This window comes from Centruroides vittatus, unplaced genomic scaffold, assembly GCF_030686945.1.
Source record: "Centruroides vittatus isolate TY-2023 unplaced genomic scaffold, ASM3068694v2 scaffold_944, whole genome shotgun sequence".
In the NCBI taxonomy this organism is placed as follows: Eukaryota; Metazoa; Arthropoda; class Arachnida; order Scorpiones; family Buthidae; genus Centruroides; species Centruroides vittatus.
In genome coordinates, this window is record NW_027122722.1 from 568,520 (window position 1) to 591,839 (window position 23,320).

The following is a 23,320-nucleotide window of genomic DNA, read 5'->3' on the forward strand; positions in this document are numbered from 1 at the left end:
AGAAAAAGATATACCTAACCTAGAAAGCTTCAACCATAAAATATCATGATCTATTGCATCAAACACCCTTGACAAATCAATAAATCCAACATATAATTTATTACGTTTCTTAGTCAAAACTAATTGCAAAATTCCAAGAAAAAGAAATAAATTATAATCAACACCTCTATTTGCTACAAAAGCACCCTGACTAATAGAAATAACGAGACCGCTCAAGCCAAGGCCGCAAACGGTTAACTAATAACGTACAAAAAATTTTCCTAATTACACTGATTAGCAATATTGGATGATAATTCAGAGGATCAGAATGATTACCCTTCTTATATATCATTTTTAAGCAGATATTTTTCCAAATAGTAGGAAAAGAATAATTAGTTTTGAAGTTATTAAATAAAAATAGCAATTCATTTATAGCATTAAGCAGGAGAGATTTAATCATCTCAGCCTTAATAGCATCTAAGCCAGAGGCTTTATTATTTTTTAAAAAACGCAATATAAATTCTAGCTTGTCAAAAGAAAAATTTTTGTCAAGTAATGGGTCCATAGTGTCATTAGTACAAATGGACAGTACAGCCAAAGATGGTCCAGAGAAATAGATTTTCAAATAGTCCAACCAATCACAAATAGAAATGTTATTATACACAAGTTTATTAATTCTAAATTTATTAACAATTTTCCAAACTTCAGCAGAGTTTTTAATATGTGATATCTGAAAATTAATCTTATTCCAAAACAATTTCTTTTTGGCCTTACAGAGGGATTTGAAATTTTTTTCTAATTTAGAATAAATAATAAGTTGTTGCTTAAATCTTGATCAACGAAAAAATCATAGAGCAAGATTTCTCTCTCTTTTCAATTGTAAACAATCAATGTCAAACCAAGACTTCACAAACTTTCTTGAACAATCATATTTGACATACATATCACTTTGAACTGTGGATTCAAGAATCACATCAACAAAGGACGAATAAAAAGAAAAAGAATCCAAAAAGAATCTACTTTTAAAATCTGCATATCACTTGATAACATTATACAAATACTTGTCCAAACATGAAGGACTCCATACATAACGACAAATTTCAGTAGGTGATTTCTTACTAAGAGGAAGAGAATCAAACCTGAAAGCAATAGAAACTGGGAGATGATCAGAATTAAATTTATTCAAAACCTTGAAGTCTACTATGTTATCAACTAATTCAGAGTTTGTAGCTATCAAATCAATAACTGATGCACCCAGACAAAATAAATGTAAAATTTGCAGGAAAATCAGGAACAAAACAACCATTTAAAAGAATCAGACCGAAAGATTTAACTAAGTTCAAAAAATTCCTTCCCCTATAATTAAAGATTATATCTTTAGACTCTCTAAGGTTATAAAAATTTAAATTAGAACCTGTATATAATGTATCTATTTCAGAAGCAATTCTAGCATTAGAATCCCCGAGAATCAAAATGTCGTCGTCATCTTTGAAATCAAGAATCAATCTATCAAGGTACTCAATCAATGAATCATGTTTATTGATAGAGATATAAAACAAGACAATTAGAAGTCTAGAACAGTCATTAAACAAAAGTTTATCAAATGTAAGTTTACCAATAATAAAATTATCAGAGAGATGACAAATTTCCAACTTACCAAGTTTCCAAGAAACTACTAAAAACAAACCACCAGATGGTCTTCCAGGTCCCTCAGGTTTATGAGCTAAAGATTCAATAAAATAAAACAGAATCTAACGGTAAAAGAAGGGTTTTCATCAAAGATGCCATCCATGATTCAGTTATACCAATAATATGATATGTAAAGACAAAATCAACAAAACTCTTATCAGAAAAATTAATATATAATAAACCTTGACCAAGATAAAACCTTTAACGTAAAAGAAACTTCTGAGCAAGAGATAACAGGTAAAGCATTTAATTTTTGTCCATATGACGATCTACCAACTTACCTGGTAATAAAAAAGTTCAATCTTCATCAGCTTGTTATTCAGTAGGTCAAACGTAAAATTATCTCCTTCAATTGTTAAACAGTCACTCTCATGAACAAAGATTTACCTGTCGCCTTAGCCTCTCAATAAGAAGGAACGAGATTTCTTCTCCTAATTCTCGATCTCCAATGTAATCATCAAAAAACTTTACCCTAGAACACTTTTCCCTCATTTGGATGTTATGTACATTTCGGTAAATCAGTTTTTTTATCAGAGATAGCATCAAGTTCAACCACCACCAAATTATTTTTTGAAACTATTTTAAGATCTTTCACCAAAATAGAGTCACCATTGGGTCCTTTTACAGATGACAGAATGTCGGAAACCAAAGACAGAACGTCAGACAAATTTCCCTCTAATCCGGCAATAACAATATTATTTCTCTGATGTTCATTAGACGATGAATCTAAGAGAGATAAAAAATAGGAAGTCTGAGTAGTAGAAGAGACATTTAAGTTAGAAAATTCTTCCACCTTCTTCTCCACATTAAGGAGACAATGTTCAAAGTCTTTATGTAAATTTGCCAGCCATTCAAATTTAGTAGCTAAATCTTCGAGTATAGTCAAAATGGTATCAAATTTCTCCTTCAAAAAAGTATACAAATTTTGAGGTACATTAGTAGACAAAGCCAGTAGAGGAAAAAACGATTCAAGTCATTGAGATTTTAGAGTTGGTTCACTAGGAAATCTTTGTCATTTGCCAACAGATGATATGGACAACTTTGAGAGGGGAGGGAGGAGGAGTACGAGGCATCGGACCAGGATTAGACTTGATGCTTCCAATTAGTAATAAAGCACGTAGTAGTAAACATATGTCAAAAACTTTAATAAAACTAAAGTAAAGAAGCACACAAATATTAATATAAATCATATCCAAAGTGCTAGAGTTCATTATTAACAAGCTCACTCAAAACTCACCAACACTGATGAACGTCGCAAGCACCCCCATATATTTAAATTTCAAATTAAATAAATCTCACAGTAATTAAGAATTATTTACTGTTGAATTTTTTTCATGTATTAATTAAAAAAATAAAAAAAATAATAATAATGATAAACTGACATTCAAATAACAAATTTCATCAGAAAAAATTCTCATAGATTTTATGTATAATGAAAGACTAATTTTTTTCATTCTCTCTAATTTTATCCTTATAATAATAGTTTGCAAATGCACTAAAATATTAAGAAATATGAAATTTAAGATTTCCTAATGCTAACAGAATGAATTTCCATCATACCAATTAAATTATATCATTAAGCAAAATAATTTATTGTATATATCTTCCTAAAACTAAATCACAGAAGTACCAAAATTTGATTATAAACTTTTCCAAAGTTGTATGTAGGAATTATCTTATAGAAATGCACCACTATAATTGATAATTAATGTTTCTTTCACATTTTATATTCTTTACATAAAACAGAATGTAAAAGTTCTACTATGAAAATTTTTCATGTACAGAAAGAATTTAAGCATGTTATTGAACTTAGTCGCCAAAAAACAAGATGAAATTTTCACCAGTCAAAGAATCTTCCTTTAATTTTTAATCTTTAAATTTAATATTAAAATTTATGTTCAGACAAAGCAAGTTTTTCTTCTGATATTATAGTAATATTTCACTAAGATAATAATTTGCTCTTGCCTCCTTTATTGGATCTATCTGCTATGATTGTAAGTTTTACAATTATTTAAGCTACTATTGTTCATGACTTGTGGTTCTTTCAATTAATATGCAACAGAGATTTGCTTTATTATTACTAAATTCTGCTGAATCTGTCATCCTTTCAAACTTATTACTGAACTTACTTTAGTGAAAACAGTTAACTTTGTTTAAATAATTTGACAATCTAAATTTTTTCAATTTCTTTGTTATAAAAATAATTCAAAATTACTCAAAATGTATTAAAATGGCAGCCATAAAATTTTTTTAATCATAAATTTAAAATAATATAATAAATAAAGAATAATTTAAATTACCAGGATAATTTTCATCTTCAGATGAAGTGTCTAATTCTCCACATTCCTCTCTGACTTCCTGAAGCTGACTGAAATATCTCCATTTAGTTCTTTCCTGAATAGATTTATTTCGTAATTTAGGTGCAAAATTTTCTATTTTAATATTATTGTCAGGTGAAAGCATCGAAGCAGCATCTAATAATTTCTGTAATAGTTATGTAAGATTAATTTCAATGCCATGTTTTATCTTAACCTTATGTTTTATTTTTATTAATAAAGAGATTTTAATGAAGTTAATATAATTAATTCTTTTCCATGTTTTAATATACAGTGATCAAACAAAAGAACTCATAAGGAGGAGTTTGATAATATTGTGAGTAAAACTTGGTAACTCTCAGCATCACACAATCTTATTTGTTGCATAGATAGCTCATGGAATAACCAAGTCTGACACACATTACCACCAAATTCCTTATACTACTACTTGCAAAATCTACTTTCATTTGGTCACCCAGTATAAAATGATGAGAAAGAATAAAATTTAATATTAATTTCTTAATTTCATAGTATTTGTTCAAAAAAATAATTTAATTAACTTAGTCAATATTAAATTGATCCACTCCATCTTAACTTCATACATTAAGATACAATAAATAAAATATCATTCTATCCATAAATAAAACATATAATTGTATTATATGGAGTTTTTTAATAGCATTTACTATACTATATTTATTCTGAAATATGTATGTATATATGTAAAATTAACCTTTCTTGAAATTAAAACATTTTCAAGTAATCTGTAATAATAATGCTGCTGTTGATATCTGTATTCTCGATACTGAGCCTTCTTCAATAAAGAGGCAACTTTTGATACATCCGGAGCTAAGTAACCATCTGCCAATATATGAATTCATTAAATCAAAAGAATTACAATTAGAAAATAAATAAGCTTAACATTTATTTATATTTTTATTAAAATTTTAAGCAGCAAAATCAGATTACTACATTTAGATTTTTATTCAAAATTAAAACATTTAGTTATTTAAAAAGTCCTGAAAATTAAAGCATACCCTTTAATTTTTTGTAAAACTGAAATAAAGGATTTCCAAATTTAAAATTCTGGCCAGCAAACAATTGTCTGTAATGAAAACTTTGTATTATTCCAATTTTCCCAATCTAATATTTTATAAAGTTAAAAAAAATTTAAATTTGAACAATTAGTTATAATTAAATACAGGTATCCTTCATACAACACAGTTTCACTCTAACATGGTTTGAAAATTGGGAAAATCCTCCATACAAAATTTCACAACTTTTAAGTGCAAACTCCTTTATTCAATATTTTTTTATCAAGTAAGCATACATTTGTCTGAAATTTGCCCAAGGATTTTGGAATATTGAAATTTTCATTTGTTTTATGCCTTTTGTTAGGTTTAACCTTTTTTAACTGTAGATAAATAATCATGCGTAAAAACGACAAAGTACAGTGATATCATGGTACTCGAAATGATCCCAACTCAAACAATTTGGTATTCAAACACAAATTCTGGAAAATAAATCACTTGGTCCTCGCTTGAACAAACATGACCTGCCAGAACAAATTTCTGATCAATATCAACAAAAGCTCAGAAGATGTACTTTGTAAAAAGAAAACTCCCTCATTTAACTAAAATTAATATTAATGCATGATACAGTACTTTTAATTGTGATTGTTAGTTAATTATTAATTGGAAATTATTGATAGCTTTAATAAAGATTTCTCTCTTAGTGATGGAAAAGAATAGTATACTTTTGCTAACATTTGGAACTTAACCCCATGTTTTCCATTAGTCCTTTGTTTCGTATAGCACGGATTTGCATAACACAGCACTCTTTCGGATCATAACTACCATGTTATATGAGGGATATCTGTATCATTAAACTTTTTTCTAAATTATTTTTTTGCTAGAAATTAATTTAATATATTCTGTTCTAGAAATAAAATTTTCTAAAAATTAATTAATTTTACAACAATCAGTGAAAATTAATCTCTCTATAAGTTTCAGCAACATATTAAAATATTTCAAAACAGTTATTTCATTCTTTTTCAAAAATATAGAATATTAATATGAACTTACTTTAAAGTTGTGAGTTTCTCATCTTCGTCATTTTCTGGGAAAGATGGCAAAAATTTCTATAAAAATAAAATTTTAATTGAGAATGTGAATTCGAAAATTACATTAAATATTGCAGCAAATGACACTTAATTATATTAAAAATTAGAAGAGAAGTAACTGTTTGTAAAAGAAATTAAATAATACAGTAGAACATTGATTATCTGAAATAATCAGGATGGGACAATTTTGGGTAACTGGTCATGCTTAGTAGGAAAGAAATAAAAAGATAAATATTTTATACTAGATTAAACTTAATATTTTTACTTTATTTAAAGACTAGCAGACCCGGCCACACGTTGTTGTGGCTCAAAATGTAACTAATATAAATGTATAAAACTTCCCCCATGGGGAAATTCTAAAAAATCCCTTCTTAGTGTACATTCTCTTGACAAACCCTATTAAAACGCAATCAAAAACACAATAATCTGCATCTAAAATAGTATAAATAGAAGCCGAGTTCTTCATGGTAAGTCTTATTCCTGTCCCTCTTCCCCGCAGGGAAATATCGAAAAATACCTTTTTAGTGTATATTCTGTTGACGTACCCTATTAAAACGCAAAAAACCACATCTAAAATAGTATAATAGAAGCAGAGTTCTTCACGGTAAGCCTTAATCCCGTCCATCTCCCACGGTGGGTGGGGAATTTCGACACGTATATTATATAAAAATACGTGCATATTCGAATGCAACATTGTGTCGAAATTTCAAAGGAATCGGTAGGAACAAACGAACATTACATTTTTTTTTATATAGATAGATAGAAGATGATCTGCTTTAGTTCATCCTCACAGATAACCATAATGCCTCACAGTAAAGCAAACTTAGGTCATTGAAGTTAGCGCCATCTGTTGGACATAAAAGCCTTAATCCTAGATGATATCTTTTAATTTATATAATTTATACGAATGTTTAACGGAATAATATACAGCCTATATCTACCCTGAAGGTCCATTCTAAATATTGGTGAAAGAATTTTTGAAATCAGATGAGTAGTTTCAGAGATTACCTGTTACATACAAACTTACAAACATTTCCTCGTTATTAGTATAGATAAAAAAGGCATAGAAATTTAATATATATAAATGATAAAAAATAATGAAAAAATTTATCTATATTAAAAACAAGCCCTAGTATTTCGTTGCAATCTACAACATACCAATTAAAATTTGAATTCGGTACTTGTGTAAAAATTATTTGTTACAATTCTTTTTTTTTTTTAACTTTTATTGATTTTTTCATTTTTAATGATGCTAATTCCATGGTTTGTTCGATCATCACAAGAGTTGAAAATCTGCTTTAGGTTGCATTTCTATGACAATGCTGTTTCTAATGCATCAAATGAATTAGAAGTATTTGATGCATTAGAAGCATGTGATTCATTAATCATGCTTTTATATTTGTACTGTAAGAAAACAAAACTTAACCCCAGTGTTGATTATTGGGTAGCTTGATAGCAAGCCAATAGGAGCATGCCAACAATTATGTAAAAATTTTGTAATTTCTGGAATTATTACTCCCTTAAGTCCATTTTGCTTTGTCAATTTTTCAGGTAATCAATGCATTACCATATTAAAATTTTAAGTTATAACAAAATTTAATAATAAATAATCACAAGTTTTGTAATCAATTTTTATCATTATGGGCAACACACTGAGTAAAAAGTATTTTGTTAATTAAGTTTCAGCAGCTGATTAAGATTTTGGCAAGGATGCCAAAAACTTAATAGTTTTAGGATTTGATAAATTCAGTTGCAAATTTATTTCCTTAAATAGCCAGAAGTAGAAACTTCATTTTGCACTTATTTTAAGATCCTATGATAAATTTAGTACAGTAGAGAGTCGTTTATACGAACACCGGTTATCTGAAGACTTTCCAGTCAGACTGTGTCATGCTGAATCAAACTTTTTTGATACTAGATTTACTTCTAAAGTATAATTTTTATATTTTTCAATATATTTATTTTGTTTGTACAAAATAAAGAAATAATTTTTAACGATACAATAGCCTCGATTATTATTATAAAAATTTTCATTAGGCTTAAAATTGACAAAAATTCAACATGAAGCAACACGCAATGGAAAAAAATTTCAACATCGGACAGGTTAATACATTTTTTCGTACATAATCGGTTATCCGAAAAGTCAGTTATCCGAACAACCCCAGTCCCCAATTGATTCGGATAAATGACTCTCTACTGTATTTATTTTTAAAAATGTAACAAAATATTCTATAGACTTACCATTAATTTTGATTTTTGAGCACTGGTTAGAACATTTTGCCAAGTGTCCATATTAATAACATCTTTGAAGATTTCTTCCTAAATAATAAAAACAAATAAAAGTATTTAGCTGAAAAACATGAATACAAAAACTAATGTTAACATTTTATTAGAATAAATTAGTGTAACAATTAGATTACTATTGTATAACTGAATAACAACATGCAACCATGCAATTATTCCAAACCAGTTTTAACTATTCTCAAAATAATCATAAAATATAGGTCTCTAAAAAGTTACTGTGCTGTATGTACTTTGATGTAATGACATCAAAGTTATACATACAGCATTTCATACAGGACCTATAAATTGTATGTACCATCTTTCCACATTGTGGAAAGATGGTATATAGATGGCATTACTGTTTTCTCACAGATGTTCCGATTTTTGGAAGACTTCTTTGATGATTGCATAATCTCCCACAGAATCTGGTCTGCTAGGTCTCCAGACCACACTCCCCAGATTTTGGGCCTCCAGGAGACATTTCCAGCATTTGATGCAGGAGAAACTGCAATACCATATATAAAACTTCACTTTTATTTGAAACTTTACTTAAACTTTCTCCACTGTGCAGCAACTTTTTGGACACCCCATATCTCTTGGTTAACTGACTTTTTTGATAGCCTGCATATTTCAATTAATTTTTTTATTTCTACAAAATTATAAAATAAAGTTTTATCAATCTTTTCTGCAGAATAGAACTGTAATGAAAATTAATAAAAACAAGACATAATAAATTTTTTATTAAAAAAATCCCTATGCTTGTTCTTTAAGATTGTGTAAGAATCCGAACTTTAACAAAAATCAATCGTCGATATCGTCACACTTGTTCAATGATTGTTGTCATCGACTACCTGAGAAAATCTCCACTTGACACTTTCTCGACAGCAAAAACAACACATTCCAGTGATCTGCTGACCTCTTAGCTGGGCAATATTGGGTTGGTATCAGAATTGACGGCCTAAGAGTCGTCGCCCAATCATTCAAGAGAAAAGTCATTGCAAATATCTCTAATTTTTAGTGTGTCAGTGCCCAATCCTACCCAACCAGATATCTCACCTACTTGCCCTTGGACATCACCTACCTTTGTGCCTTTAAAGACAGCCTATCACAGATTCAGAACTTTCCTGACAATCATAACAAGACTGTCACCCTAGTCACAATGAGACCCTAATCGAGAAGCATCACCTTGTGGACATCTTCTACTCCAGGTATTTATCAACTCGCAAACCATTGTAAACTCTCTTTCTTGAGAACCGTGAATTTAGGCCTATCTACTTTAGCTCGATTTATTATACTCACTATTGATAAATTGTATACAATGTATTTCCTTTCCTTTACAAATAAATGTTTGTTTTGTTAACCTAGTCTCTGCGTGAGTCACTTCCTGCTCGCTAACACACAGTCTCCATCCTGAACCCAATCGCCCACGCATGTGGCTGCTTGCGTGATCTATGTTCAAATACGGAATCAACATGCATCTCAGCTCAGTGTCAATCGAGACACTGTGGTGTCAGTCCTGACAAGGCACTAACGAGGTGCCGACCCTCTGGTCACAATTGCATATGTATAGTACAAATATGATCAGCTTACTTGTATAAGAAATAAACATTTTCTTCCAATACATCTATAGTATAAATTTTAATGTTACCTGTTCACACATATCTTGAGGAATTGAAATAACCTTGTTTCCTAAAAGACATTTTTCCATTACTGAAGATTTATCATCTCTTTCACTCTGCTCTTCCATACTAGAGCTATCTTCTGATGCCAAATCTTCATCCATTATAAAAATCTTTAATGTAAATAATTTTGACAACATTAGAATCATTAAGTGATTAATTAATCAATACAGTGGAACCTGGTTAACTCAAACTGGGATAACTCAACTGATCATCTAGTATTTACATGTTAAATCAAACTGGTTAACTCAAATGGGGTTTTCATAAAGTATTTTCATAAACTCTCTAGAATTTTAATTTTCTGTTAAATAAAATAATTAATGTCCATCTATCAAATAAAAATAAACTAATCAGAAACTTTCTATAAAGCACAGGAACCACATATGACTAAAAATAAACATCCTGTCACGTAACAGCAGGCAGAGGGTGACAGCATGTGTGACATAGATACTGTAATTGCCACTCAAACCTGCTTTTCCTTCAAACTTTTATATTTGATTGCTGATGGATTTCTCCAACTAGCTGAGATAACAAATAAATGAATTTTTTTCATAAATTAATTTAAAAAAAAACAATTACAGTTTGATTCTATGTGAAAATTTTAACCTTTGTGTCAAAATTTTAAAAATATAACAATCACAAAGAGTGGAATGATTGTGATAAAAAAATAAAAAACAGATTGATTCTAGGCTCAAAATATTGCAATTTTAAAAAATCTTTCACTAAACACTTAGGAATGAACAGTTAAATCATTTGCGAAAGCATTTCTCTGTAGCTTATTTAACCATTAAGCTAAGTGTTTTTGAGTTTCTAGACAACACTAAGAAGTTTACATTGACACGACAATTCTACATAAGGGGAAAGGGGAATATCATATGGATACCCAGGGAAATATATGGATAGGTTATTATGAATCACTAATAAACCAATGCACAAAATCTTGATAAACCAAACCTCCGTAACCTGAAACTTTTTAACTCAAAGTCTGAATTTTTTCCCCCAACCAACTTGAGTTAACCAAGTTCCACTGTAGTTATTTATCAATTTTTGCACTGTTCCAAGAAATAACTCTGAATGTAAAACTCTTTAATAAATTAAAATTTCCTAAACAGAAAATAAATTTCGATTCTACACACTTTAGTTTTATAAATTACTTATTTTCAAGGTTTGTTTAGTCATTACTTAAAATCTAATACCACTTATGAGCATGTTCAATTATGGTTTGAAATAATATGACTTTTTTTATCTTACAGACACAGTATATACACTTATAAACAGCAGTTTTATCTTATATTTACCTAGTAATCTCTCTTAGTCTTCATTTTATGGACTATCAGTTAGTATGACATACTCTTCCATGTAGTATAGCACCAGTCTTACCATATTAAAAAATAATTGATATTATGTTCAATTATAAATAAAAAAAGAACACAATTCATTTTTTTTACTACTTAAACTAACAAGACTAAATTATGTAAAGTACATGAAAAGAACACAGTTAAAATAGCCCAAATTATTCTTTTGCAAATTGTTTAAGCTTCACCAATTAAAAATATTAAACCATAGAAAGTTCTTGATATTTTTTTTACCATAAATTATTTTTATAGTAAAATAAATTATCTTCCATCTATCTACATATTTTTAATGTGCTGAAAATGGCCAAAATTGGGTTAAAAACATTACAACTGTAGTAAATATATCATTAGGTACCTTAATCTATAGTATTTCTGAATATTTATAATAAGTTAAACTTAAATTTTATGACAAATATTACATAATTTGGGAAGACTATTCAATAAATTTTATACTTATAACATAGAAAGTTACATACACATACATTTAATAACTAAACCCAAGTTTTAATTAATAGCCAAATATCTAAATGCTGAATTTTACCATGCCAGAGTAAGACCGAGACTCCACTAGCGTAAAAACAGGCGTAAAAACCCTTGCCGTAAAAACTTTTAATCAAGTGACCATGATATTTTACGCTGCAGCAGGTTGTAAAACAGTGTAAAAGCAAGTTGAGCAGTGTTCAACTTTTGACGCAAATACATCCATAAAACCAATCAGAAGCCAGTGGAATCTAGGTCATTATGACATGATGTGAAAATGGCAGAAAACAAGCTTTTATGTACATTCTCTCGTGGCTACTTGAAAAAGATCTAGAATAGATCTGGAAAGATTTATCAAAAGCAACTGAAAGTATTCATGTATCTATGACAAGAGGTATCCCGATTATAATAATGGATGCCTAAAACATGCGATATGGATGGCCAAAGGAAAATCTTCCAATTTAAAAGAGTATATAATAAAAAAGCTAAGCTTATAAATGCTGTATATTATCTTAATAATACAATAATAAAAGTTAATAAATAAAAGTAAAGATATTATTTTTACTACATTTGTAATTATAGTACAGAAATAACTCATAGAATATAATCATTGTCTTTATATCAATGTATCATGTATACAACCGTAACTTTGATAGTACCATCGCTGTAAAAACTTCGCTAGCCAGTCCTCCACCACAATCCAAGTGCAAATGCAAATAGGTCAGGTGATTAAAAGTTTTTACGGCGAGGGTTTTTACGCTAGTGGAGTCTCAGCCTAAGCTCCCCATAATGTGGTAATGCTTGAGTCAGCCAAGAGCCAAAAAGTGTTATGGATATGAGGATGTCTTCAGCTGGCATGGTAATTGACTAATATGGTATAATTCAAACAGGTTTGGAAACAAGAGAAGACAGCAGTCTGGGTAGCATAACTGATAATGAATCTGCACAATAAGCAGAATTCTCATCTGGATTGCCCTCTTATTTCAGAACTAGAAATTTTCCCACCAAGCATAACAGACTACTTTATATGAGAAAGTAGTGTGTGAAGAATTGAGAAAAGTACAGATTTCAAGAAATTCAAGAAAAGTAGTTAATGTTTCTACAAATTAAGTAACCTATATTGCTCATTAAAGCAAAGTTAAGGCATGCTAATACATTTTAAACACAGGCTCGTTATATCGTTACTTCCAATTGGATAATATAACATCATGTGGTCACTATACAAAGTTTTTTTTTTAATTGTTGGGGAAGCAACACAATGCAGCTTTTTTAAAGTTTAAATTTTAAGTTTAATGATGCAAGTTTAAAATATGCCATTTGGTAAAATATTTTAAAATGTAACTTAAGAAAAATTCCGTTATCAAGCATGAAGAAAATGAGGTCACTGATGTCACTGCAACTTGAGTGCAATCACCAATATAAAATAAATAAAATGTTTATTCTATAGCTAATATTTCCACAGAATAAGTAGCATATAGTTTTTGTCATTACATAAAACAAATATAACCAAAGTTTCATCTGGCATGAACAAAATTTGCAGGAGTTATTAGGAATTCATACACACACACACAACAACTTTTATATTATTATTCTAAATTATTAAATTTAACTGCTTATATTACATAAAAAATGAAATCAAAACACCTTAGTATTTCCAGCAACAAAGTAAATTTAATAAAATAAAAACGTTTTCGACTATTTTCAATAGTCCTCTTCAGTTAAGCCTCTTTAAATTGAAAATAGAACATAAAATAGAATGCTTCTTTAAAATGAATTAGAACATAAAAATAGAATGCCAGCAATAACATCATTTAAATTTAAAATAATAACAAAAATAGTACAAATTAAACAGTAAAATAAAAACAAAGTATTAAGAGAATTAATTGTTGTAGTAAAAAGATTTCCATCCACTAGATAGACTATCAGCATCTCTATGGTTGATGCAACCTTTGGTATTATGCGCCTTGTAAATCTTGAGCTTTTCAATGTTATTAAATACAATGGTCATAGAAGAATGGAAAGCATTTATTCAAATCACTTCTGGTTCCAATCAGTTCAAATAATTTGAGTTCTACTGTACATCCTGGAAATGAGTATAAGTGTATTTCAATTATGTTAGTTATTATCAAAGAACATTGTAATGTACATCAGAACTGTCCAAGTTTCATATTTGCTCATTACACTTGCATTTCATGTCATGCAGCACACATCAAACTGATAAACAAATTCTTCCTATGCTTGCTACAGCATATCTGTTGTCACTCCTCCCACAGCAGCCACTGTGATAATTCGACTTTTCCCATATTTCGATTGTCAACATCGTCATACTTGCTCAGTGGTTGCTGTCATCTACTATCTGAGAGAATCTCCTCTTACACTTTCTCGATGGCAAAAACGATGCATTCCCATGATCTGCTGACCTCTTGGCCGGATGATATCATACCAATATTGAAATTGGCAGCTGAAGAGTCAGTCCCTCGATAGTGAAAAAATCGTCGCCAGATCTCTGTCCCAAGCTCTGCAAGTCACCAACCTTTTCAGATATGTCTGCCCATGAACATCTACTGGATACCCGAACTGTTTCCCAATCCTAACCTTTCTTTCATTCAACCAGAGAACCCCAGACCAACACCCTTCACAAGATCCTCTATAAGGTATTTATTGCCACACGAATCTTATGTAAACTCTCTCTCTCAAGAACCGGGAAATTAGGCCTATCTAACCCTATTTTAGCTATTACATTCACTATTGAGAATTTATGTATTGTAATATAATGATGATGTAATATATTTTTCGTCCTTTACAAATAAACGTTGTTTCTAATTGTATAAATATAAAATTGCAACGTTTTAACAAAAATACTTGTTTATGTTATTCATCCATCGTTCACTCCAGTTGACAGTCCACAATTTCACAAACACAGAGGCGACCTTTCTTTAGAGGACTGTCAACTGGAGAGAACGACGGATGAATAACGTAAACAAGTATTTTTTGTTAAAACGTTGCAATTTTATATTTATACAATTAAATGTAATACCATCGGCCATGTTTTATATTTATTATTTTTACTTGAAAACGTTGTTTCGTTAACATGGTCTCTGCATGAGTCACTTCCAGTGCGTTGTCTCTCACTCCATCCTGAATCCGATCACCCGTGCACGTGGCCACTCGTGTGACCAAATCGACACACTATCTCGGCTTCCGTGGTTAGCCGACGCTTAATCGAGACACGGTGGTATCTATCCTGATGAGGCACTAAAGAGGTGCCAACCCTAAGGTCACACTACAATTCTGACTCCTGCAGATTACTCATCTTGCACAATGATGACTGATTCCAACTTTGCAAACTGTAGAACAAAAAACAATGCCTTCTCTGTTGCAGAGTTACCATTTTTGTTTACAATACATCTTAGAGGCAGTAGAGAATGAGACATTTGAATGCAGATGGGAGATGAAACTCAGATGGTTACTCTATCTATTGTGTGCTTCTCAGATAATAATCAACAGTAATTAAATTACTGTAATTATTACAGTAATTTAAAATGGTAGCATTCATTTTGGAAAACCCTGTACAGGTATACCTCGCCTTACATCGGTAATTGGTTCCAGAAGAGGTGACGTAAGTCGAATTTACTTGTGTAGTTACGACGTAAGTCGAAACTACGGTGGAAAACGCCAATAATGAGCGCTTAAAGAATGCTAAATAAGATGACAACACAGAAACACAGATGTTTTCATGTTGCGTTCTCTAGGATTTATGGCGATTATATTAACATTTACTGTAAATGTACATATTTTAATATGATTTTATGTGCTTTTAACACTTTTCTAGTGATATTACGACTTCAAAATTTGTGGTGGACAGATGTAAAGTTGAATAAAATGACTTAAACTTGATTTTTATTTTTCCATATACTTTTTTGACAAACGACATATAATCAAGAACAACGTAACTCGAGGTATACCTGTATTTAAAAATATGTAGGGTAGATGTACCAGTTTTGGCTAGAAAACAAATTTAACTTAAAAATATAATCACCACATATTCAAATCTGTCAAATGAAACAAACTTTTATTGTTAACTGTGTGAACAGTTAACAATAAAAGTTTGTTTCATTTGTAATTATATTTTTAAGTTAAATTTGTTTTCTGACCAGAACTGGGACTACACTGGCCAAAACTGGTACATCTACCCTACTACTGTATATATAAAATATATGTTAAATTTATGTAGTCTTCATGTGTTTTCTGTTCTTGAAAGGAACAACTGGCATCAAAATGAACAAACTTTGTTCAGATTAAACAGAGTTCAGATCAGCAAAAATACTGTATGTACAATGCTACGCACAAGTATTGATGTAAGTATTCAGTTAATACTACTTTAGGTATAAACAAGCAATACCTCAATTTTCAATAAAAAATTAATTCATTGTCCAACAATAATGTATAATAAATTTCATCAGTAATACTTTGAATAATGAATGATATATTAAAATTTATTTACAGGTTGTTTCACAATGTTTTGACGATTTCAAAATTGAATAACTCACAAACTAATTGCTAAAAACAGTTGAACTTTACACAAGGTACAAAATTTATTCAATTTTACTTATGAAATACTACATCGGACAAATGATGACCTTTTGCAGCTACAAGACGAGGTGTTTCACCCAGCTTTTGAACACATTTTTCACAACTGATGGCGGAATTCTGGAAATTTCATCTCAAATTCAATCTCTTAATTGTTCAAAGCTTCTTGGCTAGTCGAAGTATACTCGCACCTTCAAATAACCCCATAGGTAAAAGTCTGGCGGGGTTAAATCAGGCGAGTGAGGTAGCTATTCGAGACAAGTGCGTTTAGAAAATATGCAGTTGCCAAAAGCTTCACACAGAACTTCAAAGGTCTTGTTGGCTGTGTGGCATGTCGTGCTGTCTTGTTGGGACCAAGTTGACCAGAGATGTTTACGACAGCAAAGGGTAGGGATTAGGAATGTATTCAACATCTCTGTATACTGGGCAGTGTTTATAGTTCCTTCGAAAAAATACAGGCCAACGATGCCCCACAATGCCACACCTGCCCATACGGTTACTCGCTCGTCGTGTAACGGCTTCTCTTCGATGGCCTTAGGATTATCACGCGTAGGTGCCCAGTAGCAATAATTTTGTTTATTCACTGCACCAGTTAAATGGAAGTGCGCCTCATCAGTGATCAAAATTTTAACAGGATCAATTTTTTTTTATTCTCGATTTTATCAAACATCTCCTCAGCAAATCTTTTTCTTTTTGGATAATCTCCAGCAGGAATTGCATATTGTGGCTGAATCTTAAAATGTTTACAAAATTTACATTGCATGTGCATGACAGATTCTCCAGCGCAAAAATAGCACTCTACCATGAACGCACAATGTTGCTTCAACCAGTATGCCATGATTAGGGATTGCAATTGCTGGATCCCTCATTCTTCGGCCTGCTGGATCCGCAAATACTCAATTAACTTTCTAAATAATGGCAAAAAAGTCTACGTTGTCACTTTGCTAACTATTAGACTGCTACTAATTACTTACTCACTACTTTACTAACACTAATAATTAAATTACTTATAAATAAACTATACCTTAATCAATCCAGCAAAATTTAATAAAATAATAACGTATTCAATCGCTTTTAACGATCTTCCTCAGTTACAAAAAAATACAACATTAACTATAGAACATAAAATGTGTTTGGAATAAATATAAAAAGAATAGTGCTTAATTACATCCCATTTTTAAACAAGATACATAGATGTACTGCCAGGTCTAATAATTTTCATATTGTATACCGACGTAATCCCACTGTTTTCAAACTTTTAAGAAACGATAAAAAGAAAGAGGATTGGAATTCAACAACGGGTATATACTGTATTCGGTGCCTTTACACAACCAGCGTTTCAATTCCAAGCTTGTTTATGTGGGTGCAACAATGTGCAGTTTAAAACAAAGGCTCAAGAGCACAAATATATAATCAGTAAGAACCTTGACAACACTGCGCTGGCATCATACGCAAGACAGAAGGATGTTAACGTCCAATGGGATCAAGCAGCAATTATAAAAACGACGATGAATAGGCAAATGGTCAAACATCTTGAGAGATTGGAAATCTGCAAGGCGCACATGACAACTGATTGTATAAACCAGAGATGCAGACTCATTGTCTACCATGTGGAGATCCTTTTACATTAATTAATGTTATTAACAGATAATGCTGGTTTCATTGTTATATCTTATATATATATTTTTTTTTGCTATTTATTTTGTTTATTTATCTATATTTTGTCCGTTTGGGGGTTTTCCGTTAATTTTTATTATTTATTTCGAACACATTTTATATGCTATATTTAATGTTCTATTTTTTTTGTAACCGAGGAAGATCGTTAAAACGATTGAAAATGTTATTATTTTATTAAATTTTGCTGGATTGATAAAGGCGTAGTTTATTTAACTTATTCTACTTCCAGTACATAGTTTTATATACTTATAAATAGCTACAGACTAATATGTACAGCCTATATAAGAAAACTGGTAAGACTGATAGCCACTTAGCCACTGATTATCCGTCCTTACATTATTATAATATATTAATATAAATTAATTAGTAGAATTATCTTTGCTATTATTTAACTTAAAGATTATGTTATAATTATAATCTAACTAAACATTTAAAGTTAATTATCTCTATCTCAAGTGTTAAACCAAATCAAAGTTAAGTTTACTACCTAAATGTGTAAGAAGTTTTACTGATTTATAGTGACCAGTCTAAATAATAAAAGCTTCTTAAGTATTTTTTAAAAATGTCTTATTTCTTTAAAAAAAAAAAAAAAACATAAATTGCTGGATAGATAGATAGACAGATAACACTTTATTGACCCAAAAGTACATCCACGCTGGATCCAGCTGGAATAATTTCAATCCAGCAAAAATCCAGCTGGATTGAAAACACTGCTGGATTGCAATCCCTAGCCATGATACTACGTAGTAACCTATATGAGATGAAAGTTGACAGTCTGCACTACTAATAGAGGGTGCTACCATCACTGTACCTCAGTTTTAACGCAAGTTATTAAACTTTGAAATCGTCAAAACATTGTGAAACACCCTGTACTAACAATTTTTTTATTTAAAGAAAATTACTACAGCATGAAAACAAGTATGGATTTATAGTCATTCACTAATAATTTAAGTGTAGGAAAAGTTCTGAACAGTTCAGAGTATGGACATTGGATAAAATTTATTATAGTTCAAAGATTTAAATTAGAAGTTACTATAATCATTAGTGATGTAACGAATATTCGGTTACTACCCGGTATTCGGCCGAATACAGAATATTTAAATCACTATTCGGCCGAATACCGAATATTTAGTCACTATTCGGCCAAATACCGAATACCTAAAAACAGGAGTAAGAAATAACAAAAACACAGTAAATTAATCATTTTGGTAACTTTTATTAATGCTGAAAATTAAACTATAATTATTAAAGTTAATAAGAAATAGCATCTAACTCTAGTATTAAATTATTTCGTAATTAAATAATATTATAGCCTGTATCTAGCCCGATATCTTATGGCATTGATGGCGTGTAGGTTAGAATGTATCAGGCATTAATATTATTGTTTAGTTAATTATGTTATATTCATATTCGCGTATATTTTTATATTTTTTACAATATTTCAAAATGATTTACAAGACGTTTTATTGAAACTTATCGTATTTAATGAAAGAATCATTTATCTATTTCTAGAAGATGAGTAACTAATATATAATTTATTTTATATATAAAGCAAAGAATGAGCATTTTTCATTATATGCAAAAGATAACATTTGAAATCATGTTAATTTTAAAAATATTGACAAAAACAATAGCACTAAAATATCACAAAACTTCACAAATAGAAAACCCCCAATAATATATTTGAACTGTTCCACAACTGGGCAGAAACTAGACCATATATCCCCACTAAAGTATATCCTTAGGGCACTATTCAGTCTACAAATACGTAGTAAAAACAAAATTTTAGCGTTAAAAAGATCGATCGCAAATAAAATAACTTATAAGTTATAACTTACATCTAAATACCAACAACTGCCAATCATATCGGGCTATTTACGGCTATTACATAAATTATAAACCAATTCGGCACTAGAGGTAGACGTTAGGCTCCATCTCACATTAACTTTAATAATTATAATTTAATTAATTAATTTAAATAATTTAGACCTACTGGAAGAAAAAATCGTAGTGACAGCGGTCCAATAGAGAGCAGAGTGCGCGATCCTTGCCATAATGAGGTTTGCGCGCCAATTTTCGTACGTGCGTTAATCAAGCCGAATAGTTTGGCCTGAATATTCGGCCATTCAGCCACACTCCTGGCCGAATATTCAGTATTCGGCCACGCTCCAAGCCAAATATTCGGTATTCGGCTGAGGCCAAATATACTATTCGTTACATCACTAATAATCGTGAAAGTGAAATGAAAAGCAGTAAAATAGTAACAATGGTTATCGAAATCCATTTTACTGTGCATAGTATACTCAAATGGCTTAAAAATACAGAAAATTTAAAAAACTAATTACTTTAATGATAAATACCTTAAAATTAATTTGTCAGTAATAAAATCACAGAAGAATATGTGAAGATACACCTTTAAATTTACAGGAGTGTACACAAGTCACAATAAACATAACAGATTTCTAGCTGAACTGTAGAGTCAGGACACAACTTCTGACTCTGACTTCTCAATTTTTAAGTTTCCAACTCTGATTCTTTCATAAAATCTCAATGTGTACCATATTTTACAGTATATAAAATGTTTGGGCATATAAGACATACCCCCCATTTCAGTTCAGAATATTTAGGGAAAAAGTATTAAGTATATTTAATTAAGTCATCCTGCACCATTGGCACTCAACCACAAAATTTTTTTTACCATTTTCTGGTTAAAAAAGTAAAATTAGAATGCACAGTTTTATTTATCAAAGAAAAAGAGGAGTTTAAAATAAATCATTTACAATTAAAATTTACCATAAAATATTCAATATAAATATATGAAAAAGCTACTTAGCTATAGCAAATAATAATATGTTTAACTAAACAATAACATTTTTATTCAAGTTGGGCTAGGTAGAGGTTACCTGTAGCTTACTGAAAGCCATTTGGGAAATTCATTAGCTGCATTCAGCAGACTCAACAGTTCCAGAGCTGTTGAGTATTTTTCTGCTGAATGCCCTCTATAGTAGTGCTCTTTCAGAACATGTTTGGTGTTTTGATGTCACATTTGGTAGTGTCTATCATTTACACTACCTATTGCTAGCTGAAACTGATCAAGGAGACTTTTTGTTCCAATGAAATGTCACTCATCATTCAGCAGATCCAGGTTGCTACATAACAGTTACTGATTTGCTCAGTTACAACTGTCTGAGTCTGCTGAATGCAGCCATTAGCATATGGAAGATTGCAGCTTCACATATAAGATGCAGAACAATCTTTTTAAATTGTTTTTGGAGAAAAGTTGCATCTTATATGCTGTAAAATATTGTATTAATAATTTTAAATGTATCAATAGCAAATGATGCTGTAAGACATATCATCATCATCATCAAGCAAACCTATAATTTTCAGACAATCTATATTTACTTTTAAGCTTCTAGTTTAAGGTAAGTTTATATCAAGAGTCAACACCCTTTCAGCGACTCTGACTCTACAACCCTGATTTCTAGAATAAAGTTTTATCCTTCAACAAAAGCAAATTTTATTCTGATTGTCACATAAGTGTATAGAAAAAATCAAAACAGATCCATAGAATATTCAATAAACAATTAAGTATATTGGGATATATGTCTTCACTTCATCTAATACTGAATTCATTTTATCAATAATACAATGATAACAAGGTTAATTTAGTATTTTTTAAAAAATTAAAATAAAAAAAACATGCATTAACTGACTACTGGAGAAAACTAGCTCCTGCGGGATTATACACTGGCAGAAAATAAAATCCCAACACCAAGAAAGACTTGTGCTAGATAAACGAAACTTGGTAGGCATGTTTTCATATCTGAAAGATGACATCTATTCAAATTTCGCTCCAGACAAAGAAAACTGGTGCAAGCAGCGCCACTATGAACATGCAAATCACATTTGCTGTAAATATGCAATCTAAACTTGTTGAGCGTTACTCATCATCCAGATTGAATATTGTGAGTTAAAGTTTGAGTCAAGAATGCCTTTAAGTAGACGAAGAAGGCAGTATCAGCAGCTTACTGAGTTTGAACAAGGGCGTGTAATAGGGCTATGAGAAGGAGGATTCTCTTTCCGTGCTATTGCAGAAAAACTTGGCTGGGATGTATCCACTGTGCATGATTGTTGGCAGCTGTGGTCACGGGAAGGTGCTGTCTCAAGAAGACCTGGGTCTGGCTGCACACGGGCCACTACTGAGAGGGAAGACCGCCATATTCACCGCATAGCTGTGGCGCATTGTACTGCATCTGCAGCAGAAATTAGAATATCTGTTGGTGCCAGAGTGACCCAGCAAACTGTAACAAATCAATTACTTGAGGGACAGCTCTGAGCCAGATGCCCTATGGCGTTCATTCCACTAACTCCAAATCACTGCCATCTGTGACTTCAGTGGTGTCAAGCAAGAGCTCATTGGAGGGTGGAGTGGAGATCTGTTGTGTTCTCAGATGAGAACCATTTCTGTCTTGGTGTCAGTGATGACCATATGTTGGTTAGGAAGAGGCCAGGTGAGCACTTGGGACCAAGCTGTCTGTATTATAGACACACTGGACCTACACCAGGAGTTATGGTTTGGGAAGCAATTTCCTATGACAGCAGGAGCACTCTTGTCGTTATTCCAAGCACCTTGACGGCAAATTTGTACATCAGACTGGTGATTGAACTGGTTGTACTGCCATTTGTGAGAAATATTTAAGGGAGTGTTTTCTAACGGGATAACGCTTGTCCTTATACCTCTGCTGTCACCCAACATGCTCTATAGAGTGTTGGCATGTTGCCTTGGCCTGTGAGATCACCAGATCTTTCTCCCATCAAGCACGTAAGGGACATTATTGGATGACAAATTCAGCATCACCCACAACAAGCATTAACTGTTGCTGATTTGACTGATCAAGTACAACAGGCATGGAACTCCATTCCACAAAATGACATACGGCACCTGTACAACACAATGCATGCACATTTGCATGCTTGCATTCAAAATTGTGGCGACTACAGTGGTTATTAATGTACCACCATTTCACATTTGAAATGGATCTTCTCGCACATACTTTAGCCTGTGACCTTAAAAATTTAATCAAATAAATATGTTACCTAGACAAATTCTTTGCCTGAATTTCATTACTCTAAACTAATTTTTTCTTG

At 31.1% G+C, this 23,320-nt stretch overlaps 1 protein-coding gene across 2 annotated transcripts in view; it reads right to left on the bottom strand.

Moving 5' to 3' along the window:
• Positions 1-23,320, bottom strand: part of LOC136990510 (nuclear factor related to kappa-B-binding protein) — a 49,460-nt gene that overhangs the window by 23,562 nt on the left and 2,578 nt on the right. The window contains exons 1-7 of one of the 2 annotated variants that reach the window (XM_067288909.1): positions 11,366-11,440; positions 10,037-10,180; positions 8,347-8,424; positions 6,068-6,123; positions 5,021-5,088; positions 4,717-4,844; positions 3,969-4,152 (exon numbers count right to left, since the gene is read on the bottom strand). In XM_067288909.1, coding sequence (XP_067145010.1) covers positions 3,969-4,152; positions 4,717-4,844; positions 5,021-5,088; positions 6,068-6,123; positions 8,347-8,424; positions 10,037-10,171 — 649 coding nt within the window. In that variant the 5' untranslated portion in view covers positions 10,172-10,180; positions 11,366-11,440. Of the gene's footprint in view, positions 1-3,968; positions 4,153-4,716; positions 4,845-5,020; positions 5,089-6,067; positions 6,124-8,346; positions 8,425-10,036; positions 10,181-11,365; positions 11,441-23,320 lie in introns of those variants that run through there. The other variant, XM_067288908.1, reaches the window with a different exon arrangement.